The sequence below is a fragment of the Natrix helvetica genome, assembly GCF_964273705.1.
Source record: "Natrix helvetica genome assembly, chromosome: 1".
NCBI lineage: Eukaryota > Metazoa > Chordata > Lepidosauria > Squamata > Natricidae > Natrix > Natrix helvetica.
Window position 1 is genome coordinate 375798288 of NC_138548.1, and position 9249 is coordinate 375807536.

General features: G+C 51.7%; 2 protein-coding genes across 11 annotated transcripts in view; one reads left to right on the plus strand and one right to left on the minus strand.

Annotated features, from left to right (window-relative positions):
* LOC309383796 (class I histocompatibility antigen, F10 alpha chain-like) overlaps positions 1–303 on the minus strand; it is a 33876-nt gene extending 33573 nt beyond the window's left edge. Inside the window, exon 1 of one of the 6 annotated variants that reach the window (XM_081936700.1) lies at positions 104–303. In XM_081936700.1, the coding sequence (XP_081792826.1) occupies positions 104–230 (127 nt within the window). In that variant the 5' untranslated portion in view covers positions 231–303. The remainder of the gene's footprint in view (positions 1–103) is intronic. The other 5 variants (XM_081936701.1, XM_081936703.1, XM_081936704.1 and 2 more) reach the window with 5 other exon arrangements.
* A 139-nt stretch (positions 304–442) lies between these two features.
* Positions 443–9249, plus strand: part of LOC309383779 (major histocompatibility complex class I-related gene protein-like) — a 342086-nt gene continuing 333279 nt past the window's right edge. For 2 of the 5 annotated variants that reach the window (XM_081936656.1, XM_081936655.1), the window contains exons 1-2: positions 443–630; positions 8374–8649. In XM_081936656.1, the coding sequence (XP_081792782.1) occupies positions 561–630; positions 8374–8649 (346 nt within the window). In that variant the 5' untranslated portion in view covers positions 443–560. The remainder of the gene's footprint in view (positions 631–8373; positions 8650–9249) is intronic. The other 3 variants (XM_081936667.1, XM_081936661.1, XM_081936666.1) reach the window with 3 other exon arrangements.

Here is a 9249-nt window from a genome sequence, read left to right on the forward strand (position 1 = left end):
TTTCGGGGAATAATTTTTTTTTGGGGGGGGAGGAGAGAGAAAGTAAATTTCCCTGGCAGATAAGGGGGGGAGCAACTCCCCCAAGGCCCCGAAAGGGACTCACCGAAGCAGCCCTCCCGTAGGGCGACCGCCACCAATACCAGGAGCGAGAGGGGCGAAGAGCGCAGGGCCATCCTGACCTGCGCTCCACTTTCCAGGAAGCCGTAGGGAAATAAAGAGGCTGCTCCCATGGATCAAAACAAGCGGAACAATCCAGAGCACCCTGGCGATTGGGCGACCTCAACCAATAGGAAAAAGGAAAGGCATCCCCGTGTCGTCATAGTTGCTAGGCAGACGTCCAGGCGCAAAGGCGAAAGAGAGAGAGGGGCGGGGGGGGCGGGGAAAGAAAAGCGAAAGTCCCATCAAGGAAATCCTCTTCCAGGGATTCCGCCTCTTGGGGGGGGGGAGGGGCAGGATTGCGGGGCTGGGAAAAGCGGGAGGATTCCCTGGGCTGTCGACCACCAGGAAGGGCGCCCCTCTTTCCCGAGATTGAGTAGCGCAGGTTGAGGTTTGTGGACAGGATGGCTCTGCGCTCTGCGCCCGCCTTGCTTTTGCTGTCGGTGGTGGTTATTCTATGGGAGAGCTGCTTCGGTGAGTCCCTTTGGGGGCGTCGGAGATCCCGGGCCCCTTTTTCTGCTGGTGGGAATCCATCCAATGAATCTCTCTCTCTTTCTCCCCCCCCCCCCCCTCCACAATATTCCCAGAAATAACTCCGTGACTCGGTCTTCTTTCTGGTCCTCTCCCCGCTTCCCTCTGGCCGCATTCAGAAGAGGCCCCAAAGCGTTGACGGGACTCTGCTGCCACTCCCCCACCCCCACCCCACCTCTGCTGTTCTGGGAACAGGGCGAGGGTGATCCCTCCAGATGTCAGTCAAGTCCACCTGGGAGGCCCCCAAGGACAATTTTTCCCTCCCTGAAAGTGGAGGTTGTGAGAAAGCAGAGTTTGCAAGTGTCCGGGTGAATTCACAACCTCCTGGCTACTTGCACACAGTCACTCGCTAACACAAACACTCTCACACACACGTGTGTGCACGCACTCTCCCCCCCCCCCCGTTTTTCTGCTTTCCGTGGCATTTTGTGGGTCTTTCTGGCTTCTGGTGTGGGGAGGACTTGGCTTGTTTCCGGAATCAATTCCGTATAAATGGTCTGTGGAGTTTTGCCGTCATCCAGGTCAAAGTTGTCCCAAAGATGCTTTTTCACGAGGCAACTGGACTTTCTAGGTTTTCCTTTGAAGACGTTTCTCCCTTCTCATCCCAGAAGCTTCTTCCGCTCTGGATCCCATGTATGGACAGCCGTGTGGAGGCTCCTGCAACCATAGGTTGCCCTATGAATGCTGCAGGAGAGAAGTCGGGAGAGAAACACTCCCTGGATTAAACTTCCTAAAGAGCCTAAAGATGGTGCCACGCATAGATATTGTGGCTTTGAGCTCCTGGTGTGACAGTGGAGTGTGTAGGCAAAAACTAATCTATACCCACGGGGAGTTACTAAAGATTGGATCTAGGTATTACCAGCAACTTCCAGTGGTCTCTTAATCTACCGAGTGAGCCAGCCGAACAAATAGGTTTAAAAATAGTTTCTATCCTTGGGCTGTTAGACTCTTAAACACAACCACAATCACTCCACGCACACACGGAAATGTATGACTAGTTTTTCTTTTTTCATAATTACTTGCATAGGGATTATTCTTTATGCTGTTTATGTTGTTTGTGTTTGTTGTCAGGGATTGCACCAGTGAGGCTAAAACCAATTGCGTTGTGTACATGATGTACAACGACCATAAAGGCTGTGCTACTATGCTACTTTCCCTTTGATCCCCCTCCACTCACACACACACACACACACCCTCCTGAGCCACAATACAGGTAGTCCTCGAGTTACGGTCCCAATTGAGCCCAGAATTCATGTTGCTATGTGAAACATTTGTTGAGTGAGTTTGCCCCATTTTACGACTTTTCTTGCCATCCTTTCTTAAGTGAATCATGACATTTGTGAAGTCAGTGACACGGTTGCAAAGTGAATATGGAGTCTCCCTCGACTTTGCTTGTCAGAAGGTCGCAAAAGCGGATCACGTGACCCCAGGGACACGCCAACCGTCATAAACCTGAAACATTTGGCAAGCATCTGAATTCTGATCATGTGACTGTGGGGAATGCTGCCACGGTCGTAAGTGTGAAAAACGGTCAAAAGTCGCTTTTTCCAGTGCTGTTGTAACATTGAACAGCCACTAAATGAACTGTTGTAAGTTGAGGATTGCCTGTATCCCATGAGATTTTTTTTCTAGGACAGGCTTACGTGGGGATTCTGGGAATTGAAGTCCAAGTGGCTAAGTCTGAGAAACTCCCATCTAAGCCTTTACATTGAGAAGAGTTGGATAGCTAAGATCAACCCCCTCCTCCAGTTTGCTGGGGGTCATTTCTGCCTTCCTTTGGGCTGACAAAGGGCAGGATCAGCCCCAGAGGAGGACAAGGGTCAGAGAAGCTTCTGGGGAAAGTGGAGGGGGAGATTCAGAGGAAATCTGGTGCATTGCAAATGTCCTTGAATGGGAGCTTGAGTGCCCTAATTGGGTTGCTGAAATGAAGAAATCTTGGGATAATAAGACTGAGTGTGGAATGTGGGTGAGTCTCACTGAGTCCTGGGTTCAAAGCCTATTCTTGCTCAGGGGAGAGGGAATTTCCCACAGGGGGTGAGCAGGAACATGGGCGGCGGGCGGGGGGGGGGAGAACTCCATTATTTCATTTTTGTTCCCCCCCCCTTTGAGTGCCCACATCTCCCTGGCAAGCAGTTTGGATTTCCCCCAAGGATCCCATGGCCTTTGATCCCTCTTAAATCCCTCTTTGCCTCCCCTATTTTATAAACTTTCACCTAATATCTACACCTATTCACAATCCACGTTGACTCTCAGTGAAGTGAGAATGTTTCCCCCCCCCCTTTTTCGGTGAATGGAAAGTTGGGAGGTGTTAGATCTGGGCAACGAGAGACAGACTACGGACACGAAATGACTTATCAGCTCATTTATTAGTAGTAGTAGTGATCCAGCTTGCTCTGTGGTCGGAGGGTTCCCCTTTTATAGGGATTGGGCACGCCCCTCGACCAATCAGAGGGATACCTGTTTCCCGCTGTAGGAGCGGACCAGAGGGAAGACTTATCCCGATATATGTTAATATCTAACACCCCTCCCCTCCTAGATGGGACGTTACGGTAGGTGACATAGTCCTTTAGGTAGGTGGGTGTTTGTCTTGCTCGGGAGGAACGTCGTAGTTCAGGTTGGGTTGAAGTGTTTGCAGGACTGGGTGCGTGTTGGTCCGAAGTAGTTGCAGGATCGGGTGCTTTTCCTATTTCCCGTTCAGGAGGTCTTGCGCTTTCGTTGCTCGGGCATTCAGGAGCTTGTTCGGCTGCGTTGACTGGGGGTTTCTTAGCTGCGTGCGTGTTGTCCTGTTCCACGCTTAGCTCGCCGGTGTCGTTGTTCCCTGCGATGGAGTTTTCCTGCGGTTGGCTCTCTGTAGACAGGAAACCTTCGTCTTCATTCCTAATGTTGGAGTGTGCAAGGCGACCTCGAAGTTGATCGATGTGCCTTTTCCAATTCCGCCCATCTTCTAGCTCCAGCAAATACGATCGAGGACCTGTGATGCCAATGACCTTTGCCGGCATCCACAATGTCCCCCCTGCGTAGTTGTGAGCATATACTGAGTCCCCTACTCTGAAAGACCGGACCTTACTTGTAGAGTCTGGGGGAGCCGTGGCAGAGTAATTCGGGTGGAGCCGGTCCAGGTGAGACCGTAGGCGGCGACCCATGAGTAGTTCAGCGGGGCTCCTACCCGTCGTTGCGCTCAGGGTAATGTGTTGAATGAGGAGGTAATGGTCAATGCGTGTTTGCCAATCACCTGGACCCATCCTAGCGAGGGCCTCTTTTGCGAATCGCACCATTCTCTCTGCCTGACCGTTGGACGCTGGATGGAATGGTGCGACGAGGGCATGCCTGATTCCCAACCCCGCTAAAAATGTTTCAAACTGCATGGCCGTGAATTGGGGCCCGTTATCGGATACTAGAAGATCTGGTAAACCATGGGTGGCGAAGAGCCGCCGAAGAACCTTTATGACTGCCTCTGCCGTGGTTGACGTCATTAGGACTACATCTAACCATTTAGAATAAGCATCTACAACTATGAAGAAGGTTTGACCCTGGAATGGCCCTGCAAAATCAATATGTATACGTGACCAGGGTGCCTTGGGTTTCTCCCATTCTGTGGCGGGCGCTTCCGGGGGTGCTGGTCTCGACTCCTGGCATGGGTCGCAAGTGGCCACCCACTCCTCTATTTCTTTGTCCATGTTTGGCCACCACACGTAACTTCTCGCTAACGCTTTCATTCTCACGATCCCCGGATGACCCATATGCAAAGCATCTAATACATTTTTTCGTAGAGCATAAGGAATAACAACTCGATCCCCCCACAACAAACATCCCTGTAGCACTGAGAGTTCATCCCGTTTTGACCAAAACATTTTGAATTCCGGGCCCACATTTCCCTTTGGCCACCCCCTCCATACCCAAGTTTGCACTTGCTTTATTAAATTGTCTTTAGAGGAGAACCTTGCAACATCGTAGGAAGAAACCGGTCCCGAATCCAAACAGTCAATGAGCAATACCGGTACTTCTGGAGTGGGGTCTGGCAAAATGTCTGGTAATGGGCAACGGCTGAGCGCGTCTGCGTGTCCTAAGGTGGAGCCCGGTCGATGAATTAACTTGTAGGAGTATGCAGCCAGGAAAACAGTCCACCTGGTCATGCGTGGAGAAAGGGAGACCGGAGTGGGGCGGTTTCCCGCCAAAAGTCCCAACAGCGGTTTGTGATCTGTGATCAGTTCAAAATCGCGGCCGTAGAGGTATTCATGGAAACGTTTTACACCAGCTACGGCAGCCAGCGCTTCTCTGTCCATTTGGCTGTAGTTCCTTTCGGCTGATGAAAGAGTTCTGGAGTAGAAAGCAATGGGTGCTTCCTTTCCGTCGGGCATCCTATGGCTGAGGACTGCTCCAACTCCGAAGGGCGATGCGTCGCAGGTCAATACCAACGGTAGGGTCTGACTGTATTGAACGAGTAGTGAGTCAGTGGTGAGCAGGCGCTTTACCCCGGCGAATGCTGCAGCTTCGGCCCGTCCCCACCTCCATGGTGCGTTCCTCTGGAGTAGACGGTGTAGTGGCTCAGCAACGGTCGCCTTCTGTCTCAGAAAAACGCTGTAGAAGTTAAGTAGTCCGAGGAAGGCCTGCAACTCGGTCTGATTTCGTGGTGTGGGGGCGTCCTGGATCGCCTTAATTTTCTTTGAAGTGGGGTGAATTCCCTGACCATCAATTCTATAACCCAGGAATTCTACGCTAGGCACGTTAATTTGGCATTTTTCCTTTTTAAGGCGGAGACCCTTTTCTCTGATTCTGGCCAAAACAGATCTGACTCTTTTGTTTAGTTGCTCCTCGTTTGCAGCGGACACCAAGATGTCGTCAAAATATGGGACGACTCCCGGTATCCCTTGCAACAGTCGTTCCATGACGCTCTGGAACAATCCTGGAGCAATACTTACGCCGAATTGTAGCCGGTTGCATTTAAAAGCTCCTCTATGCGTCACTATAGTCTGGGCCTCCGCTGTGGCGCTATCAACGGGCAGTTGCTGGTAAGCTTGTGCCATGTCTAACTTAGCGAAAACTTTTCCCGGCCCCAACGAGTGCAATAGGTGCTGCACTACGGGCACAGGATATGCGCTCTGTTGTAGCGCGACATTAATTGTGCATTTATAGTCTGCGCAGATGCGGACTGATCCGTCTGGTTTGACTGGGGTCACGATAGGTGTTTCCCAGCGCGCGTGATCTACCGGCTCAAGGATCCCTTGTTCCACTAACTTATCTATTTCCTTATCTATTTTTGGGCGGAGTGCAAAAGGCACTCGTCTCGGTTTAAGTCGGATTGGCGCCACATTGGGGTCTAAATTAAAGGATATTGGTTTGCCCACATACTTACCAAGACCGGGGCTGAACACGTCCTCGAACTCCTTAAAAATCTGTTCAGCGCTGCTGTTTCTCACGGCGTTGATTCCGGTGACTTCTAATCCCAGTGCTTCAATCCAATCAAGCCCCAGAAGGTTCTGCAACGGTGCGCTGGCGATGGTCACGGGCAGCTGGGCTTCAATGTCCTTGAAACGGATGTGGAATGTGCCTTGGCCCACGATGGGGACTTGGTTCCCCTGGTAGTCTCGTAGCAGGACGTCTGGAGCACGCAGTTGGCTCTTTCGGAGGCTAGGGATAGCCTGTTTCATGGATGCCCATGAAATGATCGTCAGGGTTGATCCTGTGTCAACTTCTAGCTCGCAGGGTGAGCCTTCCAAAAGGACTGTGACTTTCAGCCTTTTGGGCCGCTTAGGGCGGACCTGATGTATCGTGGTGAGATACGTTCGCAACTCCTCTCTCTGGGTCAACTCTATCTCATCGTCAACATCCTGAAAATACTCTCGTTGAGCGTCTTGGTAGAACGCTCTTTCAGCTCTCTGTGTGTATTCTCTCTGGGGATACGCTCGCTCACTTCCTTGTGAGTAATCTCTCTGGGAATACGCTCGTTCAGCTCTTTGGAAATTTTCTCTCTGGGTAAACACTTGTGGATTTCTCTCTGGGCGCCCTTTTTGATTTCGCCAAGCCCCTGGGTTGGGCTTCTGTTGGCGGTACATGGGTGGCTGCCGTGAGGCAGGGACTCCGCTCCGGCACACTCGTGCGATGTGCCCAAGTTTGTTGCAGTGCGAACAAACAACGTTCCTGAACCTGCAAGTAGACCTGGGGTGATTCCCTCCGCAGCTTGCGCAGGGCGGCAAACGGGATCCGGGTCTCCCCCCAGGCCTCAAGTGACTGCTCTGCATCAGGTGACTGTCCTCGAACTCGGGATTCTCGTAGTCGGGGCTTGTGTCCTCGTAGTGAACTCTGGTTTGTCTCGGTGCTGGCTGGCTTACGCTGGCCCCTCGTTGTATGGTCACCGATGATTTCTCCGCTGATTCTGACGCTCTTGCTTCGTTTAACGCTGATTGTAGGGTTAAATTCGGGTTTGCCAACAGTTTCTTTTGCAAAGAAATGTCTCTTATTCCACAGATGAGTTGCTCTAAGATGTGCTCTTCCAAATCCCTGTATTCACAGTGGGCTGCTGCTTTTCGTAGGGCTGCAACATATTGATTAATGGATTCTCCCACCCTCTGAGTCCTCATGTTGAATTCCTTTCGGCAGACATGGCGGGAAGGTTTTGGCGCGTAATGCGTTTGCAAGGTCTGTTGCAGCGTCGCCCATGAAACTGCTTGTATTGGAGTAGGTGCGGTGAGGTCTCTGGCCGTATTGAAGACTTCCTTTCCGCAGTAGCCGAGGAAGATGTTTTTCTTCCTTGCATCGGTGATCCCCGTGTACTCGTTTGCTTCGAGAAAACACTCGAAGCGAATCATGAAGGCTTCCCATTCGTCGTTTGCTGGGTCGAAAGGAGCGGGGGGAGCATGCATCGCCATCTTCTCGGTTTGAATCTGCTGCGCTGCGGTGATCTGAGATGGCTGCCGGAATTACTGCCGAATTCCTGGGCTGGATCAAATCCGGAGATTCTTGAGGTAGCGTTTTTCGTCCTATCTGTCTCTCAATCCCATCCTCGTCGCCAATGTTAGATCTGGGCAACGAGAGACAGACTACGGACACGAAATGACTTATCAGCTCATTTATTAGTAGTAGTAGTGATCCAGCTTGCTCTGTGGTCGGAGGGTTCCCCTTTTATAGGGATTGGGCACGCCCCTCGACCAATCAGAGGGATACCTGTTTCCCGCTGTAGGAGCGGACCAGAGGGAAGACTTATCCCGATATATGTTAATATCTAACAGGAGGGAACCCGACGGATTTTTCCTGCGCCCCCTTTCTCCCTGGAGCAAATGCAGCCTCCTTGGGGCAGAGACTGAGCATTGCAGAAGAAGAAGGAGGGGGGGCTTTCTGGAAGGGGGGAACAATTGGAGGGGAGCACATAAAGTTTGGGGACCCTGCTCCCTCTTTGGCCCTCTTTTCCCTTCCCTTCCCCTCTCTCCCCCAACCTCCCTGCCCTCCAACCCTTCAGGCTCTCCAGAAGATGTTCCTTTGTCTGTCGGTCGCTCCTTCTTTTCACCTTCTGCTTTTTCCCCCCCTCCCCTCATCTTCCCTTTCATTTTCCCCTTCCTCCTCCGCTTCCCCCCCCCCACAGGTGTCTTCTTCCATCTTCCACCCAGACCTGAAAATGGGGCCAGCTGTGCCCCATACAGCATTAGGGTCCCCCAGCAGAAGCCCCCTAACTCTGCTCCTCTGTGTTTCCAGGCTCCTCTCGGCACTCCCTGAAGTATTTCTCCACTGCCATCTCGGAGCCCAGTCAGGAACTGCCCCAGTATGTCTTTCTGGGGTACGTGGATGACCAGGTCTTCGTTCACTACGACAGCAACAGCCGGAGGTTGCAGCCTCGAGTCTCCTGGATGGAGAAGGTGGGGAAGGACGACCCACAATATTGGGAAAGAGAGACCCAGATTCAACGTGGCCAAGAGGAGACGTTCAGAGACCACCTGGAGACTCTGAGGATTCGCTACAATCAGAGCGAAGGTGAGCGATGGGTCAGGTGGCTTCTCCGGCCCCATAATCCCCTCCCCAGGAACCAGAGGGGGGGGAGAAAGGGTGGGTCCCTTCAAAGGGAAAGGCTGCTTCCACTCCTTTTAAAAAGTCTTTTTAAAAATGTTTTTCCCTTTAAAAAAATAAATATGATTGTCCTGGCCTCCATAGCTGAAGCTTCCTGCCCATTGCAGTTCATAAAAAACATTTTTAAAATTATCCATCTATCTGTCTGGATATGGATATGCAGAGGCGGGTTCCTACCGGTTCGGCCCGTTTCGGTCGAGTAGGTAGTAACTCGGCCTGCCATGCCCCCGAACCGGTTTGATCGTCGGCGATGAATCTTGATTTTCTGTTCTGGGCATGTGCAGAGCAATCAATCTTCAATGCAAAGATCTATTTTTCCCCCTTTTCTAATGTTCGCATGCACAGACCTTTTTAGGTACAAATGTGCACAAGCACATAACGCAATTTTTTGTGCGCCCCGGCAGCAACCCACTCCTGTGGATATGGATCTAGATATGGATATCAACTGCGGTAAAAAGAGACCTAAATCTCCCCTCCCCCATGAAAGTTGGAGGGTCCTGGTGGACC